Source organism: Odontesthes bonariensis, chromosome 23 (genome assembly GCF_027942865.1).
Source record: "Odontesthes bonariensis isolate fOdoBon6 chromosome 23, fOdoBon6.hap1, whole genome shotgun sequence".
Lineage (NCBI taxonomy): Eukaryota > Metazoa > Chordata > Actinopteri > Atheriniformes > Atherinopsidae > Odontesthes > Odontesthes bonariensis.
In genome coordinates this window covers 17,887,261-17,905,083 of record NC_134528.1, presented here as the reverse complement: position 1 = coordinate 17,905,083, position 17,823 = coordinate 17,887,261, and the positions used below count along the sequence as shown (strand labels likewise).

General features: G+C 40.4%; 1 protein-coding gene across 5 annotated transcripts; it reads left to right on the top strand.

Moving 5' to 3' along the window:
- Nucleotides 1–58: 58 nt before the first annotated feature.
- Nucleotides 59–17,454, top strand: plekha4 (pleckstrin homology domain containing A4). Of its 5 annotated transcripts, XM_075457272.1 has the most exons (24): nucleotides 60–339; nucleotides 3,123–3,192; nucleotides 3,300–3,398; nucleotides 3,489–3,561; nucleotides 3,665–3,765; nucleotides 7,402–7,520; nucleotides 7,633–7,845; nucleotides 7,947–8,256; nucleotides 8,804–8,863; nucleotides 9,053–9,193; nucleotides 9,831–9,890; nucleotides 10,000–10,080; nucleotides 10,397–10,549; nucleotides 10,729–10,827; nucleotides 11,074–11,182; nucleotides 12,187–12,260; nucleotides 12,589–12,693; nucleotides 12,781–12,871; nucleotides 13,104–13,159; nucleotides 13,632–13,763; nucleotides 13,876–14,253; nucleotides 14,968–15,089; nucleotides 15,175–15,281; nucleotides 15,367–17,452. In XM_075457272.1, the coding sequence occupies exons 1-24, from the start codon at nucleotides 299–301 to the stop codon at nucleotides 16,533–16,535; spliced, it is 3,963 nt and encodes a 1,320-aa protein (XP_075313387.1). In that variant the 5' UTR covers nucleotides 60–298; the 3' UTR covers nucleotides 16,536–17,452. The 5 variants fall into 5 exon arrangements, with proteins under 5 accessions (XP_075313385.1, XP_075313387.1, XP_075313384.1 ...); XM_075457270.1 differs by having other exon boundaries at nucleotides 59–339; nucleotides 8,804–9,193; nucleotides 11,077–11,182; nucleotides 15,367–17,454; XM_075457269.1 differs by having other exon boundaries at nucleotides 8,804–9,193; nucleotides 15,367–17,453.
- The last annotated feature ends 369 nt before the right edge of the window (nucleotides 17,455–17,823 follow it).

Sequence of the window (17,823 nt, the reverse complement as noted above, 5' to 3'; positions counted from 1 at the left end):
TGTCAAGGGCAGGGTGAGAGGGAGAGGGAGGGACGTTGAACAAGAAAGAAGAAGAGGGGGGAGGAAGAAAGAAGCTGCGAACAGAGAGTGCACTGTTAGAGAACAGAAAAGCAGAACAGCGTAGGTAGAGCACCCATCAAACACTAAGTCACAACAAAGTGAAACAGGGAGCAACAGAAAGCGAGCTTCCCAAGTGCGAAGAGCAAAGCGTACAGCAGCAAAGTGTTGGGACTGTTAGGGCAACAGGAGCTCGTGGTAGCCAAGACTGAGGAGATGCTGTGAGGAAGCGCGCCAAGTGATGGAGCTTAAAGCAGCCAGCCGGCGAGCACTATTAGTCAGGTACGGCAATATGGCATCTTTAATATGGCTTATGTCACATGTGATTTTGAGAATGACAACAGTTAATGTTGAAAAATTAAAAAATATATATATATATTTTTCTTATTGATGATTTTTTAAATTTTTATTGATGATCTATTTTCTTTACTTTAACAAGTTTGAACTAAAACCTTTCATCGGGAATCCTGTTCTTCAAAGTTAACAGTCCTGTGAACCAGCTTGGCTGATAGGATGCACTGTCGCTGAGATGTTTCAGGCCCACTTAAGGATTTTTCTTCAGCTATGCCAAGCTCTGGTGTCCCATCTGTAGTCCCTCATCAAGTAATATCCACTAATCCTTAATTGTATTGTCTTTTTCAATTTGAGATATGCAGCAAATAAAAATTCCTGCTCTTAATATTACGCTGCTGACTTAGTATATGAGGGGGTAAATTCCATTACAACTTTACTAATCTATGCATTGGAAAACATAGAAATGCCGGAGACATGCAAATGTTTTGTTAGGAGAGAAAGTATTATTTTCCACACAAATGTATTCAACATGCTCTCTGTCCATATTCACATGATGCTCCAGAGTGCTTGGGCATCACAAAGCTCACTCTGTGTGGTACACAGACCCACCTTTTGTCCTCCCCTACATCCCTCTTTAGCATTTTAAGTCTTCTCCACTTTGAGCAAGAGACCCCCGCTGATTAAGAAGGAGATTTTCCAAATATTTCACAACACCCACAAAACTCCCGGTGGCTACGAAGCTGTTAGTCTCTGCTCACATTACTTACAAAGAGTCGACTGTTTCAATACATTTATTCGGAGTTTCACTGGTTGGGGGTTGTGGTCAAAGCTGGCACCAACTGTGGATGCCAAAACTTGTCAAACCTCGTGGTCACCCACAAGTGCTTGTGGAAGCTCCGTGTGAAATGTGTCTCGTGATGTTTTTATCTTTGAGTTCATCTGTGGTTCAGTGTCATTAAGGTCAGCAACAAGCCTAAATGCAGATAGGTTCCTAAATAAAGATTTATCAAAGAAAAATCAGCAGAGAAATTGTATATCCATCACAAAAAGTTGAGCAATAAGAGCTTTAATGACCTTTCACCTCTCTGAGGTGTGGCTAAGTTTTAGTTGAACTGTCTTCGCTTTCTATATTTCTATTTGGTCTGTCTCTTTGGCTTGTGCTCGCTGTGTTTGCTTCCAGGGACGTCTCACCAGATGTTTGCTCAAATCTTTCATACTACCATTGTACTTAACAGATAATATTGAAACTTTTGTCCAAAGTATCTTGTAACACGCAGCATATGCCACTTTCACTGATAAATCCAAGTGGGGCATCCTGCTAGTGGGCGGACTGAATTACCATTAAAATGGTATGAATACACAACTCACTTGGCACACCACCACCATGTGCTGAAGTAGTAGTGGTACCAACACACTGACAACTTACTCTGGCACTCAAATCTTGCATTAAATTTGTGCAGGATCTGCAGCAAAACCCCAAATCGCCTGACTTTTATGTTTTGAACTGGACCATTGACCTGTTTATGGCACATTTTATTAGATCCAGGGTCCAACATACTGATGTGATGTTCTGATTAATTTAGATTCATCTTTACACCCTCAACATAAGTGTAAACTGCCAATACAGTGTACATTATTCATAAACATTTTGAATGATAGAGAACACATACATAACGTACATAAAGAAGTTTATAAAGAGGATATATAAGTTTGTTAACAAACAAACAAAGGATTACAAAAATAGATGATATGTATATATATATAAAAGAAACAAACATTCCATAAAAACAAAAATAATTAAATTTTTGAGGAAATTTGTAAAGATATTTTTACTTTGTATACAGTGTACAGTGTTTATTTGGAATATCTCATTTCATCATTATTTTTGCCAGGTTCTGAGTACACAAAAATACATACTGGTTATATATTTAGAAATTAGGGCACAGTGTCTGAGTATCTTAAATTGGAAGTTGGGGAAATTGTACAAAACAGACATCCACAGTTTACTGGATAGGAAAATGGCAGCATGTTCAAATACAAAGTGGTAAAGTGTCATGACTGGAAAAGACCACAATCACAGACACAGACAGCCCCACGCCTCTTGACACATTTGTCCACAACACAGCACTTTACTTTCCCACTACTGTGCTCCTCATTTTGGTTTTTCTGTCCTCAGCACTCCACAATGCAGTTCCACAGTTTGGCACACATTTCAGACGTTGCTTCTCATTCCTGCCCGTCCCCTGCTGCCAGATTGTTTTTCACACAATCTTGGCCCCTCCCTGCTACCACAGCGACGCAGCTGTCACCTGTCAGTATCATGGTGGGGAAGCGCGCTGGCCTGTTATGGCCCAGAATAGAATAACGGGAGAGTTTTGCTGGAAGTAGGCGAGCATAACATCGACTGTCTAAGAGAATGAACAGTTGACCAGGGAAAACATCCAAACTATATGGGAATGTGGCATGTGTATGTTTAAAGACTTTAGAGGCTGTCCTGGGAGTGACTGGCTGCTTCCACAGAGACGGGTTTCAGATTGTATTGGTAAGGCTTCATGTTTTCACTTCACCATTTTATTTCAGTGTGTATGCAGGGCTTTTTTGGAGTTGCTTGTAAGCGGTGGTAGTGATTCTTTGAAAAAAAAACTTGATGACTTAATGTTTCGAGCTATTATTTTCTGAATACTGGGCTTTCTCTTCCTCTTTTTCTTCTGTTTATTCTTTTTGTCATTATTTGTACTGTGGTCTAAATGAACGTTTGTGTTTTCCATTAGAATGGATGACCAGGACAGAGTAAGCCAAGCGTCCAGCGTGGCCACAATTTCTTACTTTCCTGTCATGACGGTTTGTTTTCCTATTTTTACTCCTCCAACTTACTGTGCATAGATGGCTTAATGGGAATCTGTGAATGCATATATGTGCATACAAATCTTTCCCTCCTCTGATGGCAGGAAAGTGATGGAAAGGTGCAAACATTTGGGAAAAGATGTCAGGCTGCCAAAAGAGACCCCAATTGCACTGTGGTCATCAGAGGGTGGCTCAACAAAAAAGTAATTTTTTTCACATGCTCTTCTTAACATCTTCCTCATGCCATGCAGAAGAGTGAGTGAGTGTTTTTGGTACAAACCTTCCCTCTGCAGGATAGCTCTGGTTTGAAGCTGTGGAAGAGAAGATGGTTTGTCCTCTCCAACTACTGTCTGTATTACTATAAAGGTAGGAACAACAGTTGTAAGCCAGTGATTCGCTTTCAGGTTCACTGAGCAAAGTGTTCTTGTATTTCTTTTTTTATTTACTTACTTTTTTTCCCCTCAATCAGATAGTAGAGAAGAATTAGTGCTGGGCAGCATCCCACTGCCAAGCTACAAAATCCTGTTCTGCACGCCACGAGAATGCAAGAACAGAAAATTCACCTTCAAGGTATCGACGTCTTGTTACTCAACATTCTGATAACAGGTCACAGTCGTACGTATGAATAGAATGCAAACATTTTTTGACAACTGATAAAAATTCCAGTATGCTTTCTGTGTATAGCTATAAACTATAGGTAATCTAGTACAAAAAAATGTGATTTTAACATGACAAACTTCTTTCATATTTTAAGCAATATTACTTTTTAACTTCTGTATCTTACAATTTTAACATTCAACAAAGGAAATGGAATCCAAACAAACCCACTTTTACAAATATCACATCTTCCAATTGTTTTTGTTTCATTTGTAGTCTGGGGGATTTTTTCGCCTTTTTTTCCTGCAAAAGGCTCCTTTTTTTCTTGGTGCATCTTTCATACATTGCTATGTTTGGATCTGTCCACAAATTTTCAAAGATGTTCAGATTGGGGTACCACTTCTTAAGGTATACTATTGTAGATTGTAAAGTGTGTACAGGATCACTATCCTGTTGCATCCTGCTCTTTTCATCTTTATCTTCAGTTTTTTTTTTTTTTTTTTTTACAGATAGTGTACTTCTAATTAAATCCATTCTTCCTTCTTCAAGTGAATTGTTCCCCTTACCAATTGATAGATCTTTAGCCCAAAATATGGTTGAAACGAACTGTGCCTCACAGTTTGAGAAAAGTCTATCTATCTATCTATCTATCTATCTAAAATGATACACCACCATTCCTGAATTCGCTAAATATCTTTGAATATTGAAATTTGTCTGGGTGCCCAAACTTTTGCCTGGTGGTTTTTACCTTTTTTTTACAACTAGAGTTGTAAAATAAATAATACATTACAGTTTTTCTCTATTGGTTTGGCTCATTTCTTGAAACAGAAATTACATTCTCAAAACTCTAAGATCATTTGGCATAACACTCTTAGGCCGATTTCAGACCAGAGCGTGGCGGCAGCGAAACGACGGCAGTCTTTACGCCGGTTATCAGGCGGTGTGTTCAACTTGGCTTTTCACACCGGACAGTCCGCGGCCGCGGTAGTTCTGCTCCAGCCCTGTCTGCATTCCCCATTCATTTCAACGGGACACCGCCGGCAGCCGCCGTCCAAATTCCGCTCGAGTTCTATTTTCCAAAAGCAGCGCGGGAGGCCTATTTCAGACCAGGGCGGCAAAGCGTGGCGGAACGGAAGCGATTTTCACCGGCGGAGGTGAAAATACATGGAAACAGATCTGTCCTTGCACACCGACGCGGCGGTAGTCGGACGGTAGCGGCGCGGAGACGCCTCCGTCCCGTGCTGCTTTTGGAAAATAGAACTCGAGCGGAATTTGCTACTGCCGCTACCGCCCGACTACCGCGGCGTCGGTGTGCAAGGACAGATCTGTTTCCATGTATTTTCACCTCCGCCGGTGAAAATCGCTTCCGTTCCGCCACGCTTTGCCGCCCTGGTCTGAAATGGCCCTTATAGTTCAGCACAACACCATAGCTAACCTGCAAAAGCACATATCTCTCCCAAAACTGTTCACCCATGCTTCAGACCTGATTTCTTTCCCATGTAAAGAGTCAGTGCCACCCAAATTGCAAAGATCTTTCTCAATTGCCCAGGCTCATTTTTTTAAACAGACTGGACGTTTTCAACACTCTTTAGTACTTTTTGCTAAACTAAACTGAATGGTTCAGCAAAACACCATGGTTCACCAGCAAAAGCTCATATCTCCCCCTAAACAGTTCACCCATGTGTCAAAATGAAGTTTCTTTCTCATTCAAATAGTAAGTGCCCCCAAAATGCATTGTCCTTTTGGCATTGTGTGAGTACTACAAGTCAAAATGTTTAGATGTTTTGTCACTATGGCATAGGACTACCTAACAGAATACAATAGTGTATAAAACTGAAGGAAAAAAGTTTCACAGAAAGAGTAGCCTCAAAGCACACACAATACACTCATACCAACCATTTTTAGTCACACAAATACTGTGAAGTACGTAACTTCCATACAGTATAGTATTGTAGAAGGAAAAGAAAAATATACATAGCACACATATACTGTAATATAAACACAAACAAAAAAACAAGCAAAATTATGTGGCCTACAGTACTGTAAATAAATCTGCAGCTTACAGAAAACACTATAGCAACACTTTACTGGTCGCTGTCGTCCCCCTCCCGCTCATCCTCCCCCGCCCCCGCCCCTCCCTCATGACCACTGTCCTCACCCTCCTGGCCGTCCAGACGTTGCTGTCTGTCTGGCCACAGATTCTCATCAACATCGCAATGTATATTTTACCTTGCAATGCAACGCGGGAAGAAACGCCGTGCATGCCGCAACCATCCCCTACACTGATCTCCTGTAATGTCTAAACATGCAGCGTCCATTGCATGGAGCAGGGATCTTTGGTCTTGAGCATGATGCTCATACACTCTCCACCTCCAAGCATAGAAAAATTCCTCAATAGGATTAAGGAAAGGGGAATAAGGTGGGAGCAACTCCATCATCATTCTTGGATGCATAGTGAACCAAGCCCTGATGAGTGGACCACGATGGAAGTTGATATTGTCCCACACAATCACATAGCGTGGTAGGTGAGACTCAAGAAGACCTCGCTCATATTCAGGGACCAAATTAGTATAACGGTGGTCCAAGAAGAAGAGGAGCTTCTGTGTGTTGTATGGGCCAAGAGCGGGGATGTGAGTGGCCACAACATTCTCAGAAATGGCAGCACACATAGTTATATTGCCCCCTCGCTGGCCTGGAACATCCACCGTGGCCCGGTGGCCAATAATGTTGCGGCCACGTCTTCGCCCCTTGGCCGGGGTTGAAGCCGGCTTCATCTACAAACACGAGGATGTGAGGGGTCTCATTTGCTTCCAATCCCATTATTATCTGCAAAAGTTAGAGTAAAAAAATTACATGTACCCATCTGTGCTTTTTAGCTGTTTTCACACACTGTTTTTATTTACTACTCTGTAAAGCACACTGAACTGCTTCTAAGCATGAAATCAATCACTCAATTACTGTCATGAATTAATCAAATGTTACATGAGATTCTTTATGGTATTGATGGTATCATGTTCTTGGCCCATTTTGACAATTGAACAGATTATTGTGCATGTGATGACTTATACAATGAAATCATGCTGACATATTTTGGATAGAAGAACCATTAGACCAAGAATCAACTAATCAGTTCAGATCACCAAAATCTATTCACTTGGAAAATGTGCTAAATGTAGGCAAACTGTGCAAACTGTAGGCTACTTGTACTTAATATTTTGCAGAGATGCACTGAAACAATTGACACATGTATTAAGACAATTGCAATTTGATGAAAGCAATGAGAAATGCCATTCTGTTGTGAACAATTGCGAGGTGGTTTGGAGATTTGTCCATGTTATTTTGATAATGTAATTTCTGTTTCAAGAAATGAGCCAAACCAACAGAGAAAAACTGTAACACTGCTTAAAATGTTGCTGAATGTTTCACATATATCTGCCTCCCTTTTGGAGAGTACATCCTCTTCTATTCACTTAAGTACCAGAAATCTAGAGAAGCCCAAACTTTTGGATCAAACTGTACATGATTAACATAAAATTTTGCTTTTGAGTAATCTTTAAAACTGCATAAATCATGGAACATATATGTTTTTGTGAATGTCTGTGGAAATAGGTGGTACACCAGGGAATGCGCTCCTATTTCTTTAGCGCTGACACTCAGGAGGATATGTTGGGTTGGGTTCGAGCCCTCAGTCAATCTGCTGCAATGGAGCAAGACAGCACAATGAACAGGTACAACTCTGTTCACAGTGGACACAAGGTTTTCAGATACTGAATATCTAAAACTCTTCATGTTTGCACTAAGCAAATCTTCTCGTGCTCCATCTTCTTCTGATCCGTTCAGGCGTTGCTCAAGTTATCAGGATTTTACACAGATAGGTGGCAGCAGTGAATCAGTGGAATTCCCCAGATCCCCCTCAGAAGAGGAGAGTCCCTCCCAAAAACACAAGCATGTCAGCAGGACTCTGAGTGAACCGAGTCACCTCAGCGGTGGGAGAATGGGGAGGTCGCACTCGGAGCAGAGGGGGAGGCGGAGTGCACATCACAGAAACAGAAGGTTGTCAGATCATCTCTGCATTTGAATGGGACATCCTGTTGGTTTATAGTACTTAGAAGGCTGATAAAAACATCTGTTTTGTATTTGTGGTGTTTTCACAGCCCATCAAACAGAACGCCGAGCCCTCCTGATTTAAGTAGAAGAAGATCTGCTGGTGCAAACAAAGAGGACAACTATCTTGCTGGTGAAACCACACCACCACAAGCGGAAATTGTGGGGGCAGGTTCTTTAAATTCAAGAGGACAGCTGGGATCACGACCTCATACACCAGTGGGAAGGGTTGACATTCGACCCCATGACGACCCAATCATGGTACCACAGACCCTGTACTATGGACAGGCCTCACCTAAGTCGGAGTTCAAATCCGCTCCTACTACTCCAGTCACAGAAAGGTGGCAAAGCCAAAGCAAGGTTTGATCTTATTGGCTGTTGTTTGTTTTGTTTTTTTTAATCATAGAACATTAGCCCGCTTTCATCATGTTTCATAAAAGCTAATATATCTCTCATCAGTGGACAATAAGTACGTAAGTATGCTATTTTCTTGTGACACGTGATACATATGTACCACAGCAACCTAATTTCAAATCACTTTTTTCCATTCAGTGAAATGGGGATGTTAGTGTTTTGTTTTTCTTATAAAAGAGGCAATCTGAAGTTACTCTTCCTTACTACAAAGTACTGCTCATTCTTACCGTGAAGGAGCTCTCCAAAATTGTATCATCATAATTCATCTCTTTCTGGGCTTGAAAACATAAATTTATGAACTCAACTAAACTATTTTAAAACTGGGCATGCGGCATTTGAAGAAAAATAGGCTAGAAGTTTTAATGAAAGATGTTCTAGGTGAGAGAAAATATAGGGTTTTGACCTGCATATAAACCTGGGCAAAAAGCCGCTGGATCATACAGCACTCTTTTCATTGGTAAAATCACATGTTTATTTTGTTCTTTCCTTACAGCCTGCACCCATATATGGTTCTGTACATCATGCACCAAGTGGACGAAGACCTTTGGGAAAGGTGACTATATCTAACACACACACACACACACACACACCAATGTGTAATGTGGAGCGTGTAGAAACTATACAGCTAAAGTGGCTAATGCAGTTCATTGTAACTAGCATTCACTGTTTTTTAGCACAGAAGCACAGTATGTTTAGTTTATCATGTGTTCTCTTTTCATGTGCATGCTATTTCTCCCTTCAGAGCCACTCTACAGGGGCAGACTTATTGCCCCCTTTACCCCCCTCATCGAGAGCCGCACATGCTTCACACCCCCCACAACACCACCACCACCACCACCATCACCGCAGCCATTTATCTGTTTGTGTGCTACCGCCAGCTATGGTACAGCCTTGCCCGTGGAACTACGCTACGTTCTTATGGCACTGTTGTGTAGTGCAGCTTGGTCAATGGTTTTGTGGTGTTTTATGTTTGTTTCATGTCATTCCCCCTTTAAAAAAACTGTCTAATTGTGCAGGCCTTAAATGCCGTATGAAGGCTTTTCTGCTATATATCTGTTATGTGTTTCAGTCACTTCTTTTGTGTCCATGTGTTTTTTTTTTGTGTTACTAATAAATTATGTTTGTCACTATTACTGTTTTTGATAGTATTGTGTTGTATTTGAGGTCATTGCACCTGTTATGTGTGTTTTGTCTCTGCATTGCCAAGATTATGCTTCATGTAATGACTACACAAAGTTGCTGTTTGCTAAATTTCAAATGGTCATACGTAAGTACATTTTTGATATTCATTTCCTTCAGATTCTGGACCAAACTCAAAATATGTGGCTTTAGCGTGCTGAAGCTTGTGCAGCTCAATCTTTCCATGAGAGCACTGATCAAAGCATTGAAACAACTTACCCATCAAACCTTATTGTGTTCAGAAAAATAGTTTCATACTTATAGACAGACATGAATTATTTGAATGAAAGCATTTTAAAATGCGCTGTTGAAGAAAAAACACTGACTTTAACACTTTTCAGGCTTCTAAACCGGACCCGCGGGAACTGCCTCCGATCCGGCCTCTTGAAAGTGATGCAGATGTAAGTGTTTACAGTTTAGGGATTCAATTTAAAAGAATACAGTGCAATAAGTATAGCTTAATTATACATTTCTTCCTGAGTGGACATGAGTTTGGTTTTCCCTCTTCAGGCTGTGTTGACAAGGTTGTGTGGGTGTGACAAGCTGCTACAGTCTCTGTCTATAGAACTGGCTCAGCTGCAAATGGATAAGGTCAGTAATTACAAGTTGACATATTCCCCAAATTTTAAATCTGTAAAAGCTCACGAACAACATACTTAATATGGATGACCTGAAAGTTTCTGAAATATTTTGTTAATTCCTACTGGATTCCAGAAATTTAAACTAACCAAACAACTTTAGGAATTAATAACCAGCTTTTGCTCAAAGTTAAAAAATGAATGACTGTACTTGACCAAGAAAAAGGAAATAGAATTGTAACATTACAGTTTTGTAGTGCCATACTACAAATAATATATGTATTCATTTGGTAAATAATAATGATATGAAACTTATGTCACTGTTTTAGGACAGTGTCCAGTGTGCATTAGAAGTGTCCAGACTGCAAGTTGAAGAGTGGAAGAGCCAGGGTCCTCGGGCCCTTGAAGAAGCTCTGACCCAGAAGGCTTTGCTGCAAGAGGAACTGGTTACCATCCGGGCAAGAATGTGTGATGTGTCATTGGTGAGTAATAAGCCCAGAGCTTGTTGTAATGTCAAGTATCACACAGGTAGAAAGAGATTCTGTTAGTCTAAAGATGGGTACTTCATTATCTTTTAATCTTTCGTTTACTAATTAATTAATTTTTTCACTCAATAATGATGTCATTGTTTTTTCACAAAACCTCCTGTCTCTTTGTTAAGGAAATGGAGCGGGTTTGGAGTCAATATGAGAGAATGGAGAGTGAACTGACTGTTATCCGTTCACATCTTCAGCACATCTGTAACTTTGGAATGCCACAGGTATTCTCAGACAAAATGCTGGATATTATTCAAAACTAAAACAAAGCTTTATAAATATGTGCACTGCATCTGTTGCAAAAGCCCCATCTTTGAAAATGTATCCATAACTGGAGATAAAGTCATTTGGATGATATCTTAGCAATAGTATTGTGTATGCATAGTGCTGATGCATGAGCCAAGGTGTGCCCCTTCCAAACCTTCAGTTCATGCCAGGTAAAACCTCCAAGTCTGTTTCTTTCTGATAAGGAGCAGTCACAAGCTCAGAGGGAGCTGTGGATGATGGAGGACATTCTTGCTGGACTGAAGGTCAACAGAGATCAATACTGTTTCCTGCTGGGACTGCAAAGACATTATAGTAAGTCCAATTGTGTGGCACATTTACATTGCGGTAGTCAGTAGTTTATGAGCAGGATTTATAACCAACATAGATATTGAAGTGGATGGGTCTTTTGTGCTTTTTTTTTTTTACAAGATGATTTGCTCTTTTGTCTCTCATATTCCCCCTCACACACACACACACACACACAACACAAGCGGTCTCCATCACAAGAGATTTGGGATTCAAGTGCTACGGGTTGAAATGAGGAGCTGGCGCAAAAGGTTGCAGTAAGACAGTAAAGGCTTGAAAATTGTACAGTTACAAAAGTTTTCTTACTCTGCTCCTTGCATACATTCAGCTTAAGTTTTGTGTTCAAATCTCACGCATAGGCATCCACATCTTGCTGGTGTCTTACTTGGCCAGAAGTGCTTGGAGTAGGGAGGGGAAGAAACCTTTTCCTGCTAGAGTTTGCATGTTCGCATGTACTGATCCGATACAATGCTTTCAGCAATCAACATACTTTTTACTTCCCTCCCTCTCTCGACTCCTTGCTGGTTGGGGCTAAGTGCAACAAGCTAAGAATTAATGTACATGTTTGGGTCCATGTGTTACCAAATTCATAGTTAGACAATTACAAAAATCTGCATGGTTATGGCTTACACATTTCCATTGTCATGCATCTCCATTTGCACAGTGTCACACGTGCAAAAAAGAAAGCATCAGTCTGCAGATACAGAGTAGCAGCTGAGTTTAATCAAAAGGTGATCAACAGGTCTTCTCTGCACATACGAATAAATGAATGTTAACTTGGGACTAAACAAGAAAACCTTCTTCATCAAACAGGAAGCTGAACAGTGAAGTGATGTCACATTGCATAGATTACTGTTTTGAAACCTAGAAAATCAAAACAATTGTTCACTACTGCCAGTTGAGGCCAGTAATAGGTTTAGTTTTCTGATGCATTTTGGTTAATCACTCGAAACATAAATGCGCACAAACAAACCACTTCAAGTTTGTCACGTTTTCTGTCTCGCCCTCAGTGTACCAGTCCCCAGCCCCACATCCTGGATCTCCAGGTTCTCCCACAGAGAGGTTGCAGAGTGGACTGCCAATGGTAATGCCAGTCTTGTTTTTTCTCCCGTTGTCTGTGTCGACTGATGTTTGCTCACAGCTTTTGAACAAACAGAACTGTTATCCACTCAAGGCGATTCTTTTCATACAATCTACTGACATCGGTTGGCATGATTTCTGAGCCCACGTGTGGTTTCTTACAACATCTGGAGCAACAAAATATCAATATTCATGCCATTAAAAATGTATCAACTGAAAAGTAGGGTATGCACCAGGCAATGTTCACTTTAATCAGTCTCATATACATATACAATAGATCTTTGCTCATTGCTTCACAGTTTTAAACATGAACATTGTGACTACATTTTCAGGATATGGAACAAGAGCCACCGGTCCGCCCACCATTACCCCTGGAGCTACAGGAGAATCACCAGAGCAGGGACCAGGGCCATGGCTGGACAGAGTTACCATATGAGGTGGAAAATGTAACTTTATGTTACATTATCTGCTGTATGAAAAGGAAAGTCACATTTCACTGTGCTTTTCCTCTGCTTATATTTCAGGGAATCTACAGCCATGTTGCTGATTCAGGGCACAGAGGAGGAAACAGCCAGCCTGACCTCCTTTATGTGAAAGCACAGAGAGACGCATCCGGTTGGCACAAACACACTCAGTACTAATAGACAACATGAAATACAGCGTGTTGTATTTATACAGATATTTTCTGTCAATTATATTAATAACAGCTGTAATGTTTTCTTTGTGTCTTTGTTTTGCCTTTCACCATCATATTTCCTATTTCTTTCTCTTTATATTTCTCTTCTTCTAACAACCATTTCTCACTGCCTTTATCCACTTCTCTTCTCTATTTTCCCTTCATCTTCAGAATCTCAATCTGGTTCAAAGTGGATCCCACCAGATACAACCAACCAATCAACCAAGGTTTGATTCGTCATAATTCCCATATGCTGGTTTGCAGAGTGAGCCAAAATGCTCTAAATATAGAAAGCAGTCAAAGATGATTTTTCCTTATTGCAATCACAGCCAAACTCCAATTCTTTGATTCCTTCATCTTCGTTGCAATTGGGGCATGTTGCAATGCCTGCTCTAGACAAGAGGGGGAAGCAGAGGTTCGTGTCTCAGGACAGAAGCTCAGTCATTTCACTACAGACACCCAACCTCCCCCTCTCCTGTCACAGGCATGCACATATAGTACAGATATATACCGTTAAACATAGCATTCATTTTTTATGTATGTATACATGCTACTCTGTAGGATCAGACACAAGCACAAAGACAGTAATTGTCTATTCAACTCAGCCATGCATTCTGGCATTATATAGAACAGTATGTATCTCAGGTACAGGGTCCATAAATGACTCCTATTCTAAACGGCTTGTATCTTCTCCAAAAGATGAAGATGAAGATGAGTGAGGAGGAGCAAATTGAGAGAATGAAAAGGAATCAGGAGAGGTCGACTACCAAGAGAAAACCTCCAATACCTGTTCAGGGTGCCGAAAGTCAAAGCTCAAAAACAAGAGAGGAGGTTTGCCAAATTTTTAATAGCTGCAATAACATTTCTTTAATCATTATGAATAATGATGTTATATATAGTACTATACAAGGTTCTTTTACTAATTGTTCTATCAATTTCTCAGGCCCCCTTTCCCTTAAGGGTGACACGAGTTGTTACAGCTGTACTACCATCCTCACTTGTGGCCAGAAGAGTTTCTGTTGAGGATCCCCCAGTTGAGCTCGACACTCCGCTGCCCGAGCAGATCCTACCCGAGGTGCAGCAAAGACTGTCTGAGCGGAACAAAATACTGCTGAACAAACCACCCAGGCGGTTGCTGTTGGAGATCCCTGATCCAAACCAGGATCAGCATTTTACGAAGATAAGCAGACAGCAGCATCAAGGCGGATCCAGGATCTCCAAAATGGAGTCAGTGAGCAGAGCAGAGGAAACAGAAGCGCCAAGCAATCAAGTTCAAGATATAACTGGTTCAGGAGATGGAGGTGAAAGCTTGAATGTCAGGGTAAGAACATAACATGTTTTGTTTTTTTATTCACAAAGGTTAAATAACAAAGATGAGAACACTCATCTATTACAATAGTTTTAATCTAACTCAACTCTTGCTTCAACTGGTATTGATTGACCTACTTCCTTGATTTGTGCTTGTGTATGTTGTGTGTGATTATTAAAAAATCCCATTTTTTCCCATTAGATATATGTTTAGGTTTTCCTTTGACCTTTTTAAACCTAGTTCATGGAAATTTTTATTAAACTTTAGGAAACTTGTCATGTACATTCGATGAAGGAGAGAGAATAGTTCAGAGAGGTGCAAATTTCTGTTGTTTTTATAAAATTCAAAATACAGAAATGCCAAAATCAATTTGATGTGGAGTAGTAGTCTGGTGCATAAAATCTACAGTTCCTGCCAACCACAGATCTAAAGCAGCTCTGACTCCCTCAAAAAACGAATGCATCATTTTCTGTAGCATGATTATGAAACGTGATATCAGTTAAAAGTCCTGCTTCAGAGCAATTCTGATTTATTTTGTGAAAACAATGCCCGGGAAAATGTTAAAAATTGTGAACTAATTCTGATCCCTATGACACTAAACAGAGATTTAAGTTTTACTTATAATATCAGCATAATTTAAAAAAAATGATAATGTCATTCATATACTGTATATGTCTATATACATCACTGTAATGTGCACAATTTAATGTAGAATCATTTGAACAGGCAGAGGAACAGTCTTCTGCCCCTCTGACCCCTGACATAGACCCTGACTGTAGTCTGAGTCCTGAGCAGCGAGATGCCAAGCTGCGACGAGTGGAGCGTATACGAGAAAGAGTCATGCGGAGGTGGGATTATCATTTTTTTTAATGTTGATTTGTGTGCTTTACATAAATTAAAGGATCCACAAATTGGTTGTTGTGTATCTATCAGTGCAGCCAGAGAGAGTGCTACTCCAGACAACCAACACCCAGTCAGGGGAAAGAGGAAAGAGGCTCACCAGGTGCCCCTTGATGCAGCTAGAAAACAAAGGAGAGCAGGTATGAGCACAAAATTTACCAGCACAGATCTCAGAATATGTTAACTGTTACATAACCAACAAATCTGGTCATGTCCCATTTTCAGGCCAAGATGGCTATGAGAGCTGTGGGGATAACTTAAGTAGTTCAGCAGAACTTCAGTTTTCTAATCCAACATCTCAGGATGAAGACGAAGAGCATCAATATGTTAAATTTATAAGTCAGGCAAGGTTTGGGAACAGAACACACCACAGTGGGAGAGCAGCGGCTGCCATGACTGAAATCAAACGCCCAGATTCATCGTATCACATCTCATCCGTGACTGTCTACCAGAAAGATGGAGGCAAAGGCTTTATAAGTTGTAATAATGATGAGAAGGAAAAGTTTGAAGAACACGCTGCTGATGATGATGAAAATAATTTCAGGTCCTCCGATCTGAGAGCTAAGTGGTTCCTCTCCACCAACCAGTGGCAAGGGTTCATCCCTTTACAGATACCTGCCTTTGAAACCATTTGCAATGAGGAGATGGAAGACATCAACAATCAGCCATACTCCTCTGATGACATTAATGATTCCAATGAAATGTCATCAACAGTGAGTGAAAGTCTGGAAAAAATGAAAGAGAACCATTCACTCTTCTATAAGCTTGCATGTGATATCAGCATTTCAGACTCAGACATAACAAAGAATGACGCTCAAACATCGTCCAAACCTGAAGAGGAAGAAGTGCTGTTAGCTGTGAAATCATTGTCAACCATTAATGTGGGGACACCATCTGACCTAAAGAGCGAGGATTCCATTCAGCATTCATCATCAGATGAAAATGGTCTCACTAAAAATCCCCAAGATTCAACAGCTGAAAACCACGGTGATACGGTGTTAAAGATTTCAGCGAATCCAGCATGTGTTCATGAAAATATAACTCAACAACAATCCGTGGACAACATTGGGCAAGAGGGCGAGTTGAAAGTTACAGAGACTGTCACTGGGGCTTGTGTTCAGGGCAGTGATTCTGATCAGGTGCTGGATAACTGTCCAAAGACACGAGAGGAGCCCAGTGGGATGAAAGAGTTGGAAGACAGGAAAGTGGACCAAGAGAGATCTGAAGAATTGAAGAGATGTACAAGTTTAAGCAAGCAGAACAGTGAGAATGACCAAGAACGAGACAACAAACACTCCATCGGCCTGTCAAACTCTGCATATGAGGACAGAGGTTTGATTCGGAGTGCATCTTTTGGGAAGCCGAGAGTAACAGTATTAAGGACAAGTTTATAGAAACAAGACAGTGGCGGCTCATGAAGCTTAGGTGAATGAACTCTGGAATGTCAAGAACTTCTTTAAGTTAATGTTGAAAAATCCCAGCTGATGATTTCAGCAGACAAGAGGGAGTTTAAGCCTCACTTGAGTTAGAAATTGTATCATGGGAACATACAATATTACAATCAGTCATAATATTTTGTAAACTTGAACATTTCCATGTATCAGAATATATGAGTAGACATTGAAGGAAAGTCTTAGTATCTCGTAAAAAATCTTTCAGTTGATGGTAAACACCAAATACCTTATGTACAGGTACTGTCAAGTACACGTTCAATATTTAAGACAAACACTTTCATTCCTTCTAAGATATGCATCTAACATACCACAAGACTGAGATAAATAATGGCTGATTTTGGTTGACAACATAACCCTGTTATCTCCACTGTAACAACCTGTGTTTTGTATCTCAGACATCCTGATTAATAAACAAGCTGTGTGCTAAATCATAGTCAGGACTGCTTTACAGTAAATGTGCAAGAATCACATTTATGCTCCATCTCCCAACAACCAAATGAGGGTCTCCCGGGTGCTCAGTTGCTGCTCTCTGATGAGACCTGATGCAGAATTACATGAGCCAGGGAAAATGCCTTTGTCACTTTAAATCCTTGCCGTGTCTCAGTCGATGACATCATTGTCTGAGAACACATTACATCACCCCTTCCTAGGCTCTCTCTCTTAAAGACAGCACCACCTTATGTTTACTGAAGCACACAAACTACACACACATATGCAGACGTACACACTCAACAGTACCTACTGATCTGTTTGCAAATGTGATATCTCTATCAGCATGCATATTATTAGCAGTGAGGTCACATTTAATGCATGGGTCAGTGGATTCATTTTATGTGGATGGCAGCTTAAGCACGGCAATCATATACTTTAAATGGCTATTTTCATAAATGTAATACAATTAAATTGAATAACATTTACCATAAGAATGTTATTTGCATAATTTAAATCTTTTTGGAATGCATTCCCCACCATGCTACAGACAGTTAAAGCTTCCATGAAAATACTTTATATCGGAGTTAGCATCCATCAGATATGCATATGTTTGAAGCAGAATGGGGAAATAATAATCCTAGATGTGAATAATTGTGATTTATGGACTGCTTACACTATTGTATACTATATTTGATTACTGGCACAGTAAACAGCTCTTGCTATATGTACAATAATCACGTGGGTTTTTCTAATGTTCAGGAGCTGGGCCTGCAAAGCATGATCCCATTGCTTCCTT

Coding starts and splice junctions, on each gene's coding strand:
- plekha4 (XM_075457269.1), top strand. CDS start 299: ATGGAGCTTAAAGCAGCCAGCCGGCGAGCACTATTAGTCAG. Junction 3,193..3,299: donor CTTACTTTCCTGTCATGACG/GTTTGTTTTCCT, acceptor CTCTGATGGCAG/GAAAGTGATGGAAAGGTGCA. Junction 12,872..13,103: donor AGCACAGAGAGACGCATCCG/GTTGGCACAAAC, acceptor CTTCATCTTCAG/AATCTCAATCTGGTTCAAAG.